Genomic DNA, 21,215 nt, shown 5'->3' with positions numbered 1-21,215 from the left:
TCCCACTATACTTCCACTGTGTGCCATCTCACCAGATCCCTACCCACGTTTATTTTTTTATTTTTTTATGGGCTGCGCTTTGTAATGGCCTCAGGTCAGCAAAGAGACCTAGATCTCCATTAATTCACATAAATTCTGCAAAAGCTGTGAACCACACACAAGCATTCCTATGTCCAGCAAGGACATAGCGTGGAGGTGGTGAAGTGCCTAAAACCACGTACGCCCATATCATGTTGTTGGTCTGCAGTGCTGCCTATTTACACACTATGAGTTATTAATTCTTATTGACACTCATCATGTATCATAATCGATAGAAGTCTACGCTTTCCTTATGAGTTTATGGTTTCAGTTGCTAATTTAAAGATGAATTTGATACTAAATGGTGTTCATTTTGTAAATTACGCTTCTATTTAGAGCACAAATGGGCAGAAACTCTGGGTACCCTCTGGGCCTTGTGATTCACGAGCCACATTTGCGGCACAAAGGGAAAAAAATCATTTACAGTACGTTACAATTAATCTACAGTACAAAAGCTGAGCTGCCCACAGATGCTTATGTTGTGTTACTCTTTCGTGCATATGTGTGTGCGTTTGAGTGAAGAGAGCTCTAATCTAGAGAGCCGATGGCAGAATATCTCAGCTGTGGTAAGCACGTCCATGACCTTGACTGTGAATGTGTGCTTTTACACAAATAGATTTCTTCGAGCGCCACTTACTCTGCCAGTCTGAACTTGAGCAAACTGTTGTGAGGTGGTTACCCGCACTTACTACGATGATAGCTCATTAACACCTGGCTGCTCAACCTTTCTAAAATGAGCTGCCCTTTTTTTTTTTTTCAGAATTAGTGATGCACTCAGAAAATATACGAAGCAGGTCACTGTTCTCCATGGATGACATATTGTTTTTTTTAATAAAAACACAGATTTATAGGAAAAAGACTTTATAGGTTTCACAATGACTTTGGCTGATGTTAAGAGCTGACGCCATGTAGCAATTACTGATATCCTATAAAGACGCTGACTATGACTGCGAAAAAAGTGATTAGATGTCGCCACAGAATTTAATTCTACAGCCGGAAATGTTTCTAATTTAGTCAGCTATCACGAATTTGCCCTCATCCTTGTGAGAAACTTGCTTTTAGACCATGATGTGCATGGATCCTCCTTCGCAACTCCCCCTCCCCACAAAGAAATATTTTGGCACATTTAATGAGAAGTGGTGTGAAGGCAAAGAATTTGGCTTCGGAAAAGTCGATAATTTCACAGTCGAATGAATTCTTTTGTTGGCATTCTTTCGCCTGTCAAGTTTTAAGGGGAGGCATAGACTAATATGCCTGGCTGCCAGTGAGAAATATAAGGATTTGGAAAAGGCGCTGGTTGAAAAAATACTTGTTTTAAGCAGACGGTGACCACTGAAAAAGCTGCAATAATAATTACACTGTTGTGTGTTTTGGCATATGAAAAACCAAAAATATTGTTATTGCATTGCAGGTCTTTTGGCCTGTGTTGTTCTGAGTGGCTATCACAATAAAACATCCTTGTAGTTCTTTTTCTCTGTTACCGCAGCATTTTTCATTGTCAGTAATACAGCTATTGCTGCTCTGTTGATGCTATGAAGGGTTAAACTCATCTCTATCTGTCGGCCTCTTCTTGGGTGTCTCTTTCATCTTGCTCCATCACCTGACATGACTAAGTGTTTTTCTCTCTTTTACTTTTTTGTCAACTCACAAGATGACCAACATTTATATACTGTGTGAAATCTCCTTCCCCCGAGCTTGGCTCACCATCCTCGGCAGTCTTGCGCATGAGTCATACATTGCGGAACACACACACGCACACACCTGAGCCACTTACCCAGCCAGTGTTCTCCGGTGATCTTGCCAAATCCCTCACGATAAGATTCCCATCCTCTGAAGAAGTTGACTGAGCCGTCCTCCCTGCGCTGAATCACCTACACAGTCAAGACAGCAAGACAAGAGTTCAGGGGTCAGATGAGATTCATCACACGCGGTGTGCTTCATCATCCATTGTGATGACTCATTCTGAGCCCCTCTGTTGGTCGCTGAGCTCATCCGGAACTAAACTAAATGAACTCATAAATGCTTGCTCTTTCACAAATGAATAATGCAAACACTCTTCCCACTAAAAAGGCAATTTGTCGGAAGATAATAAAAGGAATCCATTAAATCTTGACTGACTTTGAATCAAATTGCAGGGGAATCTGCATATGTAATTAAAAAGAAAAAAAAATCCCAGAAAAGAGATGATATTCATAAAATGATAATTCTAAATACACACAGAAAGATGAAATTGCTTTTCACCACGTATCATAAAAGTCTCTAAAAACAGTGGTGCACAGTGAAATTATATGATGAGCTTTTTATAGCATCCCTTCCAGTATGAGAAACAAGGAAAACCTTAGCAGATACTTAGCGATTTAGCTTAGCCATATGCATGTGTGAGGGTGCAGCATCTGTAGCGCCAAATGAAACACTATCTATTACAAGTGCTGACATCCCAAGCATCAGGCCCAAGATGAAAGGAAATTGGAAATGTGCTTCAGAAGAGAAATGCATGCAGATGGAAAACGGTCTAGGACCTACTGTTGGAGACCATGTAAATGGCAAAATGACAAAAGAAATTCCCTGAGACAGTATATATTCAGCATGACTAATTCCCAAGCATACCACAAGGTACCAGATGGCACCAACAGCCATGTTTGCTTTTAACATCCGCACAGACAAAGAAACCCTGCTGAGCGACGGTTACGTCCTAATCATCTTCATCCTGATAATTGTCTACAAAATTGTCTTAATCTTCATTACTGAATCATCATCATCACTTATCACTGCAGGAATTTTTCTCCCCATTCTAGATCGATATGTTCTCTAATACTGGTAGCTGCCCCAGTTCATCTGAAGTCAGTAATGGAAATGTGGGTTTTTATTTATTTATTGCTATAACTTACATAAAGCTGTAAACAAAAATCTTTAAAAATGTCTGTCAGTTAATCGCTTATTATTATTATTATTATTTGTTTTTAACAAGACTAGATCATTTCCTAATACTATGTGACACTAAAGTGTTTGAGACATTGTACTGAAGCAGGATAAAACAGGAGCTCTAACACTATAGCTCAGAAATATCAAACACATGGTCCACCAAAGACTCTAATCTGTCCCACTGGATGACTTTGGAAAATGCATTTACATACGTTTTACAGCTTTACCTACTCATAAAGACCTTCCTTACAGCCATTCAAAACATTTTATGATTTTTTCTATGGGCTTACAGTAAAAAAAGAAAAAACATTCTGTCAATCATTAAATAAAATCAACAATTATTACAGGACAGTGAGTGATTTAATGTTGAGCTAACAGAACTTTTACAGAGTCACTGCTTACGACTTAAGCCAAGAATATACATATTTCACAATAAAACAGCATCGTTTTTCTTTTCATGGGATTCATTTAAAGTAGAAAAATAAAGACTCATGCAACATAGCCACTGTTTATCCTCTTTTCAGTAGAAACTAAACAGCTGTTTTTTTCTTTTGCCTCTAAACATGCATTATAAACAGTGTAGCTCATTGTTTTGCAAGGACTGCATAGATCTGAAACTACCATTTACTCAAAGTGAAACAAAGGGATTTGTATCAGCACTTCCATAAGACTGTCTTTCCTCTGGTTGTGGCACATTAGACCATCGAGCAAGTGTCTCAGCTGCCAGTAATGATGGCAGTGATTGCACTTCTTAATTTCCACAAGATGACATGAAGAAATGTTGCTGCTTATAATAACTCTGAATCTACTAATTAAGATAAGATAAGATAGAACTTTATTAATCCCTCGGGTGGGTTCCTCTGGGAAATTCGACTTCCAAAAAGCACAGCAACGACCGAAGTTACAGTTACAGTTAATTAGTATGAAAGCAGTGTGACTGACTGCCACTAGTAGGAGTGATGTGTTCTTTATTTATTTATTCATTTATTTAGTGCAGCCAGCCTTTTATTTGTCTTAGATGTCATAGACAGCAAAAAACATTTAATTTATGGCTTTGAGGTTGTTCCAAGAGTTCTTTCCAAAGAGCCCGTCCAGCCCTCTGTTTTTGCTTGGGTTGTGACGGCAGCATTTAGCCTTTGGGAGAAGCCAAAGCCAGCTGGTCAAAGGTCATCTGAACTCCTGCCTTCAGCATTCTGACACATGCACCATTGGTAATCCTCAATGTGCAGAGTGCAGCAGATCTTGGCGATGTCCCGAATCCCGGCCATCATCACTGACTGTTCCCACAATGGCAGTGATTTTTGCAGGTGGATGATAGCAATGCGAGATCTCTTGGTCCTGCTCATGAGAAACCTTCTCGGAATTAACTTTTTGAAGTGGCCGTTCAACGGGTGAGCCAGGAACTTGCACAACTTGACCAAGATTCTCAGATAAGTATCTTAACTCTCTTTACTGTGCACTGTACAGTCTCTGTTGTGCCTAAACACGACTCCTATCTTAAATTACATCACAAATTATTTTAAATTTTTAAATCATATCCCACAGATATTGCATCTTTGTATGGTGATGCTCTCCCTGACCTTTACTGTAGCCACCATTAGCTCTTCCTCAGCATTTAGTTTCTCTCGGCCTTCATTCAGCCACTTTTGTTACTTGACCTTATGTTTAACCTTATGTTCCTTTTCTGCTAAATATTAAAAATCTGTCATCCACCATATTTGACAGAGAAGGTGAGATTTCTTACTAGAATGTAGGCATGGAATTTCTGACAAATATGTTTTTTTGGTGTTTGATGTGATTGAAGAACACATGTTTCTTAACCAAGGAAAGAATTCTGCGATCATCCATTTTATCTGTCTTCTTGCCATCTTTTAGACATCATGGTGTTAATGCACTGGGTAGTTCACTCCTTTGAGTTTAGCCAGTGGTTGCTTGTGGTTTGAACAAAAAGGCATGGAGTTCAGATAAAAGTCATTCACCAACTTGTGGTCTTTAACCCTCTACAGCGAAACCTGTGTCGGGTGTCAGATGGTTGTTTTGCAATATGTTATCAACTTCTTTAACTCCTGAACCACTTGCTCAATTGAAAGAGTTCCAACAGTTCCTCAAAGCAGTGACTCTGTGCTTTTCAGTGGTAATAGGGTGATTACGGGAAACCCAGGAACAGTGTCACAGCAGCACCGCAAAGACGGAGGTTGGTTGCGAGACAGTAGTGTGAGTGTTTGTGATGGAGCTCTACAGAACACAGACATTTTATGAGACATTTGTCTTCTTTTCACCATGTTTCTGTGGTGCCGTGTCTGGGATAACCGCAATGACGCTAATATCACTGAAAAAGAGTTAATGCTTTCAAGAGCCGTTAACATTTTTCGACTGTGCTAGTGGATCAAGAGTTACAGTAGTTTGACCCAAACCTTGACCAGAAACCTTTTAATAGCTGAATACAAGAGTGAGAGTGTTCACAAACACAACACATACCAGCCACTATGAAAAGCAGCAGTACTCTATCTACCTCAGGTCAAGTCTTGGGGTAGTAAAGCCTAGTAAAAAAAGTACATTCCTATAAATAGTTCAACAACATATATGCTTTAATCAGTTATATTTATCAGAAACATCTTAACCTAACCTCCCCTAGCCTTGCACATTGGTTTATGCCAGATGCTTCAACTGTCACAGTCTGGCTGGGGCAGACTGTATGTGTTGCAGAAGAGGACTCAAACGCAGACCAAAACGTGACGTGGATTAACAAAACAAGCCGTTTATTGAGGCTAGAAACAAGGGTACCAAACAATAGGGCATAGGTGAACACGAAACACTAACCTAAACTGGGTGAACTAAAACTAAACATGAAAAAACCTTAAGCATAGTGAACTGCCAGAGATACCTGGAGATGAGACATGGATGAGCAGACGACCTGACAAATGACATGCAAAAACAGAGGACTTAAATACACACATGAGGTGATCAGGGGAAGTGGAGACACATGAGGAAACAGCTGACTAACATGAACCTAATGACAGGAGCAGTGAAGCTAAATACAAAGAACCAAGAACACATGACTCCTTCCAAAATAAAACAGGAAACATAATGAAACGCAGACATGACAACCAGAACTTGACAACGTAAGACACAGACATGAAACACATGAAGAGCAGGGGAGACTTAACATGGGTTGGAAACACGAGGGGGAATTAATAAGAACTAAAATCACCTAGGCATGGTAACAAATGAACTTAGAAAACCTGAAGGGCTTAACATAAACTATAAACATCAAAATGAACTAAAACTCAAAACACTGGGTCATAAGACCCAGGACCGTGACATCATAAGCAAGTGATTGAGCTCCTTCTACTCTTACAGGTAAGTTCTACTGACATTAACACACCGCCACCCCCCGTTTCTTCACCTTCCACTAACTATCACTTAAATAATACTACCAAAAATAAAATATATAATTTTGTATCAGTCCCTCATTAAATTAATAATAATAATAATACTGGGAAATGTAACAGAATCCCTGATCTCCATCACACGCCTTTTTAAAGTGACTCCTAAACTTTTTTCCCTCTAACAGATTAATTTGGGTTTTCACTTGCATCGACATCTCCTTGGACCTCATATTGAGAGTTGTGGTGAACAGTAACTAAATGCAAGTTCAGCACTTGGAATAAACTCCAGGTCTTTTGTCTTCTTAATTTGGAATTCACCTGGGCATAAAACTCTATCTAAATCTATCTGTCAACTGTCTAATTATTCTTGAGCCCCAGATGCCTAAACAGTTAATGCAGCTCATTAATTCAACCCCACGAATTAAATGTGAAAGACTTGCGACCTGGCCAGGGTGTACCCTGCCTCTCGCTATGACAGTCTTCACATATATCAGAGAGCAAGGCAGAGCTTTTTTCACAGACAGCTCCCCCTCAGTCTGAATGGCAACTCTAAATAAACTCTCCATGAGCCATGTGTGCAGTTTTTGGTTTGTGAACTACGGTTGAAATGACAGATAGCTCTCCAAGAAAGATTTAATAACCAAGTGTCCAATTTTATTTTGAACCCTTGCAGTTTGGGTTCCATGTGTTTTAAAGGGCCACGACTACCACCCACTTTGTTAAATATTGATGCAAAACAGAAATTAAAATTAAAGCTGAAACCTGGCACTCCACTGCTGCGCATATAACTGTCCAAATTCTGTCTCGACTGTAAATAATATTATTAATCATTCATACACAGGGTTAGAGTGTAGCTCATTTCCACATCCCAGCAGCTGAAAGCACAGATGGATGGATGGCAAATGCACTATAATTCAGTTCTATTATTATTAACACATATTGTACATTTTGTGTCAGAAAGGAGTTAATGACAGTCATGTTGTGTTAACATGTTCTGCTTACTACAATTACCACATGGTGTCAAGCGTATGCAGGGAAGCTGTCTGAAAATAGCAGACATGTAATCTCTGGGATTTAAGCTGCGTTTTCCGCATTTCCAAGACTCTGAAAGTTTGAACTTTTACTTGAAATAATAGCTTGGAAAATTCACACACCAGTGGTGACACAGCTGCCATGCATGGCAGATGACCTGCTATCAGGAACAACTTTAGTGGTCAAAGGAAACCTCTGAAAGTGGAGCGGCTGAAGATCAAACTGTCATCCACGAAAACCTGATCTGCAACCTGAGCTACTATACATAACCCGAGCTCATATTCATAAATGTTCATCTTACATTTGATACAAAAGCAGCTAATATTTAACCCTGTAACACCAAATCTATCATGTTTAATACATGTGTTTTGTGAGATTTCCAGACCTCTACATCATCAGTGTGATTTTGTTTTCTGGAAAAACGGGAATAAATTACACAAAAATGTCAGATGTCGCAAAAATTACACAAATGAAAAAATAAATCTGCAAGTTTCTCCTTTTTAAAAAAAACAAAACTTTTCACTCATTAAAAAAAGGCTTTACAGGATAAAGACTTTTGAAAAAAATGATATTAATTGCTGTAACATTGGCTTATAATGTAAATTATGTACAAAAAATAAATAAATAAAAATAGAAATTGTGGTATTTTGTGTTACAGCAGTGAAGCAAATGTGTCGTTGAAAAAAATGACTTTTATTTTCCCGTTACCTCTCAAATGAAATCTGTCTAGCTGCTTACATGCTTACATATAACACACATGTCGGATAAAAGATAGACATGAGAGATTTACACCATGCTTTCAAACATCTGTCCCGCTGACACTGAAACATAAAGGGAAAAACTGCTCGGGTGAAATGAAGGCACTGCTTTAGAATTCATTTTGTTAGCTCCTATACAAAAGGTCAGCAGCCATCCTTGGAGCTGATGTTCGAGTCTTCATTAACCTTTCCCACTAGCTCTGTAATTCAGGGGTTGCTGTCTGACACAAAATCAGAGATACTGGTGTACCAGCTACCCCGATACTGTGAATCACTTCTGCAGCATTGGTGAGTGGTCACGTGGAGCAGTACTCTACAAAAGCAGGATAACCAACAAGCAGTTCAGTTCATATCAGGGTTAACATACTTGTCTTGCTAGCCATGTCTCCCTCCACAGCCAGTATTCTTGTAAGACTCGAGAGCCCATCTGAGGTTTAATTGCATGTTGACCCTGAAGGCCAGAATCTCTCTCTGTGTGTGTATCTTCCCTGGAGACATGAACCTCTGCAGAGACACCAATCATTTTCTTTCACATGTTTGAGGAGGGAAAGGCACTGATCAACACTGGGAGGTGGAATGAAGCGAGGCTTTTTGGAGTGGGGAAAAAAAAATGTGTAGAGATGTTAAAGTGGGTGCTTGATCGTGTAGTCAATCTGAACCTTTGTCTGTATGAGTACAGATACATTTGAAACACTGCTAATTTGCTTCTAAACACAACCAATGAGTTTAAATATTCATGTACTTATTTATTTTACATATATATTCCAGCCATTGTAACGCATTTGTGTTCTATTATGACATAATGAGTGTTAAATAGGTTACAGTCAACATTTGTTCCCATTACTCTGATTCCTCGGCTTCACTGTCTTTTCCAGCTACGGAGCTCTTTTCTCTTTTACCAGGTAAAGTTTAAACAATTCAACAGGTTGTTACAAATTCCACCATTTCCACTACCTGGAGAGAATATAAACAAAGTGCGCTGTCTGTTTTGGATGCAAAATCGACCCTTCATTTTCCCAGGAGATTGAGTACCTGGTGTCAGATATAATTGCGCAGTGAAAGAGCGACTCGAAGGGAACCAATCTAAATGCCATTGGTGTTTTTTTATTTTTTATTTTTTTAACTCTATAGCCATTAAATTTAGCAATCAACATTTACTTCATGGTGATAAAAGCAAAAATGTGTCTATTCCCACTCTAATTTTGAAGTCAATGAGTAATACAAACTTTCTGTCTCTGGCCTCTTTCATCGCTGACATGTCTGAGTAAAGAATGTGCAGAAATTTGAGGCCAGTGACGGTCAGCTGCCTCTTTATCCTGAATATGTTTTCTCCTGTTGATGTGTTCCTGGACCTCGCACTATGAATCATCCATCCTAGTGGAGCTCTTCACTCCCCTGATTTGATTTATAGCATCCAGCACTAAATTCAGCACCTCACACTTCACTCATCCACATGCACACAGAGTCTGAGTGAGGCTGTGACTGACTGCTGTCTGCTCTGATCCCTACATTATGATCATTAATGCAGAACTTTCTCCGAACACTGGTCAGCACTGTGTCAGAACGCATTGTAAAAGAATTTTTGTGTCACAAAAATTCCCCCCAAACCCCCACAGCTTTTCATCCGCACCTTCAAAAAACAGGAAATGGAATCAGTCACCCAGTTCAGAGTGTATGCCTCTTCACACGCTCACACACACACACACACACACACACACACACACACACACACACACACACACGCACACAGTTTCCACTAGGATGCAGCTTAACATCCCAAATGACAAATCCTCACACACAATGTCTGGCTAGAGGGCTGTACCTGACATCAAAGTTGTTTCTGCTAAGGTCAGAAGCTGACTTGTTCTATGTGGGTGAGGGGCAGGCAGTGCTCCCGCCGTACACAGACTGAGAACTGCAGTTATGATACAGCAGCAGTTTTATTAAAGGGTTCAGCAACGGATGCTGGGGTTTACTAACACAACATAAAGTATATAACCACCCTAAAGCGAAGTTACAAAGCCCACTGTGAATACAGGCTGGGATCACAACAATAAGTCAATATTAAAGGAAACTTGAGACAAAAAAACCAAAAGTATCATAGCATAGTACAATCAATTCTTTAAGTAAGTAACTGTTATAAATCAAGTTCCCTGAATGGATTATTAAGGTTCATCCCTCATGCATTATTGATTTATTTATTTATTTCAATAAAGGCTCACTTCTCTTCCCTTCATCTGAAGACTCCCCGAGCAAGCTATAGGAATTGCCAGTCCATGCCGTCAAACTATATGTTTTGCTAAAAGGCAGTGAAACCCAGCGTTGATTTGTAAATGCACAGAGGGGGCTATTCTGATAAATCAGAGGACAGGCAGTAAAATAAAAAATAAAAAAAAATCCACAGTCCCTCCACCACATCGGACGAGACCTAGGTGCCAGCTGTTAAGTCTAAACAAAACTGTCATTCTCAAACAAAGCCTTAAGACAGATAAACCCATGTTTGGAAGCTTTTATTAATGCACTTACAGCAAGGTAGCACACAGCTCTGCCGTGACACAAACACACCACAGACGGAGAAAATAGTGCATCTGTGAATGACAGTCAAATGCACTGAGCTGAAATGAAACAGTGCACATGGATAATATGAGCCTTGAGCTGCCTGTGTTAAATAAACCTGTTCCCGATTGCCAACTCTGACAAGTTGGCCCTACCTACACAAGTTTGATGGGATTCTTCCCTTAGGAATATTAGAATAAAATTTTGAGACTGCCACTAGTACACTGTAGTTCCAAAGAGAAAATAATCAGCTATGGCACTGAGCTGTTTATTATTGTCTCCAGGTGCACACACACACACACACACACACACACACACACACACACACACACACACACACACACACACACACACACACACACACACACACACACACATATATATAGCTGGATTATACCTATGTGGATATACTAACAGGGTATTATTTTGTTTATGACAGTATGTCACAGGGTACAAGTCAGAATTGCAGTGGCAACAGCTGTATTTTTGTTAACTCAGTGGAGTGGATCTTTGTTCCCTTGTTTTTTTTCCTTATTTTTTGAGGAGCAGTTATTTACAAGGCTGTACAGATGAAGAAAAATAGCTTTGAGGGTGCCAGCAGCTCCTGTAACATGTATTGTCAGAGTGTCTGTGTCACCAAATCAACATCATTTAAGTATTAGACATGTAAAAGTCAAGTTCACTTGACACCTCTTTGAAAAAAAAGTAACCCCTGCATTTAGGGACTCTGGGTTTAGGGCCTGCAGCCACTGGCTAGACACAGACACACACACATGCAAAAAAAATAAAATAAAAATAAATCAAGACTAGCATCAGGCCAACATCTAAATGCTCTATGCAAATACAGTCAGTAGTTTTAGGAGGACCGTTTAAACAGGCAAACAAGAAATGCAGTGAAAAAAACCAAACAAAAAAACAATGGCCGAAACAACGTTAACAAGCAAATCTCCACTCCTTAATGACCATCTCACCCAACACACGGGCTATTGCACAGGCATGATTACATTAAGCTCCCTGTAATCTCTGCAGTAGATGGAGGCTACTTAACAAGCTGCCTTAAGCTCTTCAGCAGGCTTTCTGTCAACTACTGGGAGCCTGCAGCGTGCACAGACGGACACCCTGACTGACAGACCAGAACACAGGGAAGAATCAACACAAGCACTCAAAAGCTGATTCTGGGAGATTTACAGTCTGGCATGTGACTGGGTGGAAAAAAGGCATTATGCCAATAGCTTGTTAGCTCTTGGCATATAGGCTACATGCTGTGAGCACACTATGTTTATATGTTTGGTGCTTTGGCAACAGATGTCACTTGCTCTGCTCACTACCTGAAGGTAAATGGTAACATCTTCCTGAGCGCTTAATATATCTGCGATAAAGGCAAACTGAATCACACAGGAATGATCTTTTTTTTTTTTTTTTTTAAAGCAGCATTTATGGAAAACAGACACAATGTGGAAATAGCCAAGATAGACATGTAGACAGGAGGAAAATAAGATAAATAAAATAAATACACAAAACATGACTTGATGCTAATAAAATCAGCTCCAAAAGCAGCTCCGTGCTCCTTTTCATAAGATGGATCAAAACAGACTGGTAGAGGAGCTTCTAACAGTTTGATTACATTGTTAAGAATATTGATGATATAGTGACAAATTCAACACTGTCTGATGAAAGCACTCATAAATCCACAACAGTCTGCACAATTGCTATCTTCAAAGAGGAGTGCAAACATCTGCTGGTGAATGTTTTATAATCCTATCAGAAAGACAGATGTGCTCCAAACACAGCAGCAGCAAATGAGAACAGAAGGACAAACACAATCCACAAGCATTTTTTTTTTTATTTTTATTTTTTCACTCCTGCTTACACACATATTTCTGCATTTACATGTGCTTAAGTAAAAAAGATTATTCTTGGCTTGCAGGGGTAACCTGATTTCAGAAACATCATATAAATAAGAAATCTGTTTTTCCCTTTTTTGGGTGGGGTGAAAGGATTAAGAGAAACCGGGTTAACACAGGTAGATCTCTGCTAGGGCTTGTAAACATTCTTCTAAAGTCTGCATGTAGACAAAGATCAAGGGCAGTACAAGACTTTGGGATTTAGCATCACACTGGTGTGGCGCGTGCCAAGATACAAGAAGCTAAAACTGATTTATTTATTACAGTTTTTCTCAAATGCTAAAACACATGTCACAAACGTTACCACCAGGTCCCCCAATGTCCAAACACAACACCCTTCTCTAAAGCTACATAAACACAACCACACCTTCCCACTGCAAAACTCAAACTCCCACACCAAGAGAGCAGCTCGAAGCTGTCAAAACTGTAAACACTATACACAGCATTACACACTACAGCAAAACAATTGAAAACACAATGCTCAATTTGTGAGAAGGTTCTTTGTTTCATAACTGCCAATGCATATTTTAGAAGCTATACAGTAACGGATCGTCGTAGATCCCTGCAGAGGATTAGGCATTTAGATTTGTGAGTTTCATATGAGTAGTATAAATCTATAGAAAATCCTGCATGTACGTACACTACTGTAACACAACTCAATGCAAAAACAGAATCTATTGCACACAACAGTAATCTTGAAAACATGAACAGGGTGTGAAGTTTTTTTATTTACGTTATTCACACCACACACACACCACAATCACTGTGCGGCATCATGTCGCTGAGCTGTTGCTCGCATCTCGTCCGTAATGATGGTGCGAGGTTGTCTTGCTCTCCCTCCTGGACCTTCTCCTCTCCCATGTTGGCCTTCTCCTCTTCCTCGTTGGTCGCTCCTCTTCCTCCTCTCATTTGAACTCCTCTTCCTCATTGGCCTGCTCCTCTTCTTCCAGGGCCAGCTCTTCTCCCTCCTCTGCATCAAATTCCTCTTCCCCTGACTCTGCCTTCATCCATTGTGTTTGTTTGGAACCTTCAGCATACTGTGCACTCTGAACTTGCTTTTACATGTGGGTACAGCATTAGCAACAAGTGTCTTCAATTTTGAGTCATTGTGTGTAGTGAATGACGCCAGGTGTGTTCCCTGTGTTCAAAGATTGGTGACTGTGGCAAGCATTTTGCATCACATGGGCTTTCATTTGAGGATATGAGCAGAGTTGTTTTGCAACATGTGTTTTAGCAAGGAAAAATGTGTTTAGATTTATGAGTACAGAGGGTTGTGTTTTGTGAATTGTGTCTTCATGTGACATGTGTTTATGGTACTGGAATATGGTGGCTACATTTGGTAAATGTGTTTAGACTACTGGTCATTTGGGTTACAGGATTGGCTTTTGTGTTTTAACATTTGAGAAAAACTGTAAAGCCAGTATAAGCTTTACTTATATAAAGTGCTGTGCAAAAGTCTAAAGCCAGCCCTTGTTGTTTTATATTTTGCATTCAAAGAGCTAAAAACAAATTTATTAAAAAAAAAAAGAAAAGAAAAAAAAAACCAACAAAAAAACAAAGCAGTTGTTTTTCTATTTTGTCATTTGAAATTTGTTATTTAGCCACTTAACACTGAATTCTGAATCATTCCAGCATAAAAATGGACCTAACTCAAGGAGGGACTATTGTTGTGTCTGCACGACAGAAACCTGCGCCAAAAAGACAAAGAACGAAACTGTTTTAGTCTGTTGTAATAACACATAATTTGTTCCCACCGCTTTAGTTATATCTATGAAGAATGCCAAGGCTTGCACAGTTTGCACCAACAAGGTAATTGCCAAAGAGCTGTTAGCTAAACACTTGCCATAACTCAAGATGACATCCAGTGTGTCCTTAGAGGACAAAACAAGAGGTGGCAGACAAAAAAACAAACAAACAAAAAAAAAAAAAAACACAGCAAATGAACACTATCTGAAAGTCATGCTCTTAAGAAAGTCCAGCAAAGACCTGACACAGGACCTGAGAAATACATCTGGCCCTTCATTTGGTTCATCTACTATTCACTCAGTGCAAGGATGGCTGTCAAGAAGCCATTCATAAGGAAGGGGAAACAGGCAGAAAAGGTGCACACATGCCAATTTACACAAGAACTAGACTGAAAATCAGTGGCAACGGGTCATACGGAGTGATGGATCCAAATTTGAAAATTCTGTAAGTACTGAGGAGGTCAGGAGAGAAGTGAAACAGCATCTACAGCCATCTGTAAAACACAGTGACGGCTGTCATGGATTGAGGCTACATTACATTCAGTGGTGTTGGATACGTTGTTAAAATTGGTTGAATTATGAACCCATGAAAGTACCATTAGATTTTGATCCAGCATTTGGAAAACATCTGATTGTCAGTGACCTCATTTTTCGTGCTTTCAACACACTGCCAATGCTGTAAAATACCTGAAGAGAAAAATACACGATGGGACACTAGCAGTCTTGGCTTCCCCAGAGCCCGGACCTTAACATTACTGAAGCAGTGTGGGATCATCACGACAATGACTGGAACAAAATGGAGCCAACATTCAAAGAAGAGCTTTGAATGTCCTTGAAAATTCTGAAGACTACTTAAAGAAGCTGTACGACCTCTGTTTCTGCCTTACTTCATGTATTGCTATGTGTTTCCAAGCAAAACAGAAAGAAATGAAAAGTGGCTCGAGATGAGGCTTGAGGCTTTTCCATTAAACGGTAGCAGCAGCTATATCAAGAGTCCTGTTCGCGTGCTTGCTCAGATAGGAAATGTAGAATTAGCAAATGTTTGTGCAGCATCTCTCCCACAGCCGTCTAACCTTCCCCATTCCCAAAAAACACTCATCCCAGCCTAATGGCAGTAATATCCTAAAGGACATGTCTGACTCTGCCTGCTGTAATGCGTCCAGTGGACAGCTCATGCTCTGTCTCAGCACCACAATATTATTTCTTTATGTCAGATATTTAGGGTGAAAACAGAGGTTTGCTTCATTGTCGAGAAAAGTAAATTGAATTTGGATAGAGTGACTGTTGAGTGTGCAAACTAAACATTAAAAAGAAAAATGCATGCTTTAAACAGAAGTGAGATTGTACTCGTAGGTTTTCAATTCTGTGCCTTACAGATCATTTAGAGATATGAAACAACTGGAGAAACTTCCATCCTGGATTTGCTTTATTTTTCAAACCAATAAACTAACAGGCATGAAATATTGAAGAACCTGCGAGTCAGATAGAGATGCTGAAAAGCCTATAGCGTCGCCTCCGACATGCTCAAAAAGGCACTCTAAGCCTCCTGAGGAGTGATACAACATGCACACAATCGTACATTCAATCTCAAAAACTTTTACATTTCAGTTCTTAGCTGAATTGAATATTTGAGAGTGATTGCAGTGCTTTCGATAAAAGCACCATTTGATAATGCAGACCCGCAGAGCACTTTGATATATCTACTCTCATTAATTATTTATGCTGTGGTCATTTTTAGGCCCTTCCTTTTAACAAATAAAATAGTAATAATAGAAGACATTACCCTAAGCCGTGAGAATGTGTTTAAATGGCATTTGAAATCACCCTTTTGCAGATGGCAATGCTTGCCCAAAGGATTACTCTGGCTATATATATATATATATATATATGTACAGGCATCTCTGTTTCTTTGATTATTTGTATAGATAGTTGAACACTTCATGACTTATTTTTATGAGTGCTGAGTGTGTGTTTTGGGAGCAGGTAATGACAGCTTTCTTCTTTTATGTCCTATCTGCCATCATCCCTCCTACCTCTGTTGTCCAACAGTCTCTGGGGCATGAGTTATGGCAGTGAGGAAATACTGACCAATTTCCTCTGACAACCATTCACATCAACCTGCATGAAATGTCTCTTCTCTTCTCTTCTCTTCTCTTCTCTTCTCTTCTCTTCTCTTCTCTTCTCTTCTCTTCTCTTCTCTTCTCTTCTCTTCTCTTCTCTTCAAGCACTAAAATACACTAATGGTGGTTACTGTGTACTATACTAGCCCTATCCAAGATGCGCACCTCTGTCAAAACTAGTATGTTAACTCTGACTAACAATATCATTATGATTTATCAACATAGATTTGATCTGATACATCTTTTTTTGCTGCTGCTCATTGATTTTTATCCTGTTTAGCGTCTTCTCTTTAAAAAAAAAAAATGGAAAAAACACATTTATATCTATTTGACATATGAGTCATCGTGCTATAGAGGATACTCCCTGCAGTGCGGGAAACTCATATTCTGCATAGTATCTTACAGTCGAGAAAACTCAGCATGTTATTCTAGTTATTGATTTGTCTTTCGTATAAAGGTACCACCACTCTACTCACTTGACAGTTACTAAAACCCTACATTTAGTCTTTATCTACAATTTTCTATCTCAGTCTCTGAATCAACCTGGTACACGGCCATTTTTTTCCCATGCAGCCTCTAAACTCTTTATTTATTGATTGTGTAAAAGGCTGTTGGTTTTTTTCCAGTTATTACATGTTTTAATTATAGTAAAAAAACAAACAAACAAAAACCTTTCTCTAAGTATTCACCACGTTACAACCTACTTTACAGCATCTGCAGTTTGCAAGCAGCCAATTTAGTTCAATTCAATTCAGTTTTACTTATAAATGGCCAAATCACAGCTGCAGTCACCCCAGGGGGACTATTGTAAGGTAAAGGCTTCTACATTAAGCCATTAAGACCCAACAGAGAAAAAACTGGCTGTTTCTTTTGCACACTTGTGTGTTTTTGTTTTATTATTTTTTTATTTTAAGTGAGATTTTCCTGTATGTAACGAGACCGCAGCTTTAATGCATCCGGTTCCTGAAACTGCAATGGCTCCCAAATTTGTTAGCTATGTAATGCATTGTTTTCCTTTGGTTTTTATTGCGCAAAATAAAAAAATAAAAAAACTGGCGTTACTTGATTAAAACTTGGCTGTCAGTGAATTTTCTAACCCTCAGTGAAAACCAAACCAAAATCCTATATGTTTTTTATTATTATTTATTATTTATTATTGCCAGGCAGCTCAGTTCACAAATTTGACTCCATCCCTCAGATCTCTAACTTCATGCTGTAAACTTCATGTAAAGAACCTTGTTATAATCTTGACTTCTGCTCCCAAATTAGATTTGCCGATTAAATCTGTCGTCAATGCTGGCTTCTCTCAGTCAAGACTCTTAGCTAAAGCCAAACCCTTCTGTTCTTTTAAAACCTTGAAAAGGTGGTCAACACCTTTATCACACCCAGGCTGGATTAATGCAATTCCTTATATCCTAGAGTGATCAACACTGCTTCACTAAGAGTTTTCAAATCTCAATTAAAAATTCATCTTTTCTCTTTAACCTTTTAATTTTAGTTCAATTTTTAACTGTCTCATTCTTATTTTCAAATATGCTTTTAATTTTGCTTGTAATTATCCTCTGTGATTTTAATTATCTCCCATTTCTGTTTTGCAGTAAACTCCACCCTAATTGTTTTATTAATTATAATTATAATTAATTATATGTGTATCCTAATATTATCACAGCATATTTGTAGTTTGACACAGTACCAATATTTTATTCTCATAACCAGATTATTGCAAAAATCACCCTTCATAGTGTGGACAGCTTGATGGAAAAAGTAGACACTAGAATTTAACTATGTGTTATTATTAATGTATAGTTTCAGAAGAAGTTAACCCCTTAAAAAAAGAAGCAAATCTGAGATTCGTGATGTTAGAAATAGTGGAATTTGTGGGTGGCTGTGTTGGTTTGGTCTGATTATGAGTCATGCATGGCATTATGGAACACATTTTCTTTGAACATGCTGCCATTTAAAACAGCTGGTGGTCTCTAATTTTTGCCCTTTTTTCTAAAGGCAAATCTTATAGGGTGCTATTAGAACAATGAAACAGAAATCGTCCAGGCGAACCCACACATTAACGCCCTCCAAATGCTAAAACTATGGGAACTGCTATTGGTGATATCCGGTGAACATATTTGTCTGCTGTATTAAGGTACAGACAAGTGAACAGACCCTGAAAACACATTCTTCTAAAGGTCATCACTGACTGATGCTACAGCTCTGCTGACTGACATCTAAATCTATGTAAGACAGCTGTACAATTAACAAGGCTCCCTAAAGGTCACCTTTTCACTGCAAATACTGCAGAACAGAAACATTTGATTGCATTTGAATTATCCATTTCAAAGTACGGGGAGCGATCTAATTCCTTTTCACTTATGGTATTATTTTTTTTAAATCCCTGCATCCTTGTTATCACTCTTCCTCCCTTTTGGATTCTGATGTTTTCATCAAGCCCACTCCCTTCTTTGTCTCCTCCGAGTCCCACTCGCTCTCCTCTGTTCCCTCCCTTCTGCGAGTAACCTGCTCATCTTTCAGTGTGTCTGCAGCAGCCTCTGCAACAGTGCTACAGTATGTCAGTATGCTAATGAGGTGGCAGCATATGGCTCATTCCTTATTTAAGCTCAGCCGTCAGACAGGCACTAAGCCACTCAACTCACCATGCATCTCCTCTCCCTACCTGCCCCAGTTGGATCACACCACACTGATCTCTTAATGAGGCTCAAGCGTTATCACAATCAGCTCAACACACCAGGCCGGATCAGTAACTGCTATATTATCACCTCAATCGGAGCTGTTAATCCTTTTATAGGACCATACGCAAAGTCTGCTCACTTTGACACTGCTGCATCTTTCGGAAAACGGACCGGAACTCTGACAGGAAAGCACGTTCACGTTCAGAAACTGTTTTTGTGGAAGTATGCTCGCTTTAATGCACAAACAGTAATTCATGCACAGACACACGAACACATACACCCTCCCACTCACACACACACATACAAGCTGCTATCCACTGACAGGCTGGTATGTAGCTCTATTCCATCATGCTGGGCTAAGCACTCTGTCACTCTGACAGTCTGGCTTTATTTGATGATAGGAGGGTACGACCTTGCCTATCTCACGCAGTTAGTCACTGGTTTACAAGTGCACGCACATGCACGCACAATTCACTGACATGCCGATTAAACAGCGACTTGAGCTGATATTTTATATGTGCTTATGTCACTGTCGCGGATGTGGAAAGCAAACTCAGACGCAGTATAATAGGATACCTATTTCAGACTACATTTGCCTTTGCTGTGCTTCTTTTCCTTATTACAGTTTTTCTCAAATGTTAAAACACAAAAGCCAATCCTGTAACCCAAATGACCAGTAGTCTAAACACATTTACTAAATGTAGCCACCATATTCCAGTACCATAAACACATGTCACATGAAGACACAAGTCACAAAACACAACCCTCTGTACTCATAAATCTAAACACATTTTTCCTTGCTAAAACACATGTTGCAAAACAACTCTGCTCATATTCTCAAATGAAAGCCCATGTGATGCAAAATGCTTGCCACAGTCACCAATCTTTGAACACAGGGAACACACCTGGCGTCATTCACTACACACAATGACTCAAAATTGAAGACACTTGTTGCTAATGCTGTACCCACATGTAAAAGCAAGTTCAGAGTGCACAGTATGCTGAAGAGTCCAAACAAACACAATGGATGAAGGCAGAGTCAGGGGAAGAGGAATTTGATGCAGAGGAGGGAGAAGAGCTGGCCCTGGAAGAAGAGGAGCAGGCCAATGAGGAAGAGGAGTTCAAATGAGAGGAGGAAGAGGAGCGACCAACGAGGAAGAGGAGAAGGCCAACATGGGAGAGGAGAAGGTCCAGGAGGGAGAGCAAGACAACCTCGCACCATCATTACGGACGAGATGCGAGCAACAGCTCAGCGACATGATGCCGCACAGTGATTGTGGTGTGTGTGGTGTGAATAACGTAAATAAAAAAACTTCACACCCTGTTCATGTTTTCAAGATTACTGTTGTGTGCAATAGATTCTGTTTTTGCATTGAGTTGTGTTACAGTAGTGTACGTACATGCAGGATTTTCTATAGATTTATACTACTCATATGAAACTCACAAATCTAAATGCCTAATCCTCTGCAGGGATCTACGACGATCCGTTACTGTATAGTTTCTAAAATATGCATTGGCAGTTATGAAACAAAGAACCTTCTCACAAATTGAGCATTGTGTTTTCAATTGTTTTGCTGTAGTGTGTAATGCTGTGTATAGTGTTTACAGTTTTGACAGCTTCGAGCTGCTCTCTTGGTGTGGGAGTTTGAGTTTTGCAGTGGGAAGGTGTGGTTGTGTTTATGTAGCTTTAGAGAAGGGTGTTGTGTTTGGACATTGGGGGACCTGGTGGTAACGTTTGTGACATGTGTTTTAGCATTTGAGAAAAACTGTAAGCTTGACAATGTGCATAATGACTGTAGCGGCATAATACGTCCGCCAGTATAAACAGTCAATTAGTGCGTAAAATGCAGACAATATAGCTGTGATTGCAGCCACAGACTGCGAGCAAAGTAGTTTGGAGGTTTGAAACTGTGCGCTCTCCTTTAAACCTTTGAAAGTTCTGCACACATTCAGGAGGAAAGCCTTCAAAGAGTTTTAACTATCCATTTAAAAAAAAGAATAAACAAGGCAGCATTGCACCCTAACCT

General features: G+C 39.4%; 1 protein-coding gene across 1 annotated transcript in view; it reads right to left on the bottom strand.

Moving 5' to 3' along the window:
• Positions 1-21,215, bottom strand: part of fibcd1b (fibrinogen C domain containing 1b) — a 126,118-nt gene that overhangs the window by 34,653 nt on the left and 70,250 nt on the right. The window contains exon 6 of the mRNA XM_085359928.1: positions 1,853-1,949. Within this exon, the coding sequence (XP_085216054.1) occupies positions 1,853-1,949 (97 nt within the window). The remainder of the gene's footprint in view (positions 1-1,852; positions 1,950-21,215) is intronic.

Source organism: Diplotaxodon limnothrissa, linkage group LG7 (assembly GCF_057381915.1).
Source record: "Diplotaxodon limnothrissa isolate DT_005_m linkage group LG7, D_limnothrissa_male_GT1.1, whole genome shotgun sequence".
NCBI classification, from domain to species: domain Eukaryota; kingdom Metazoa; phylum Chordata; class Actinopteri; order Cichliformes; family Cichlidae; genus Diplotaxodon; species Diplotaxodon limnothrissa.
This window is presented reverse-complemented; position numbering and strand designations above follow the sequence as displayed.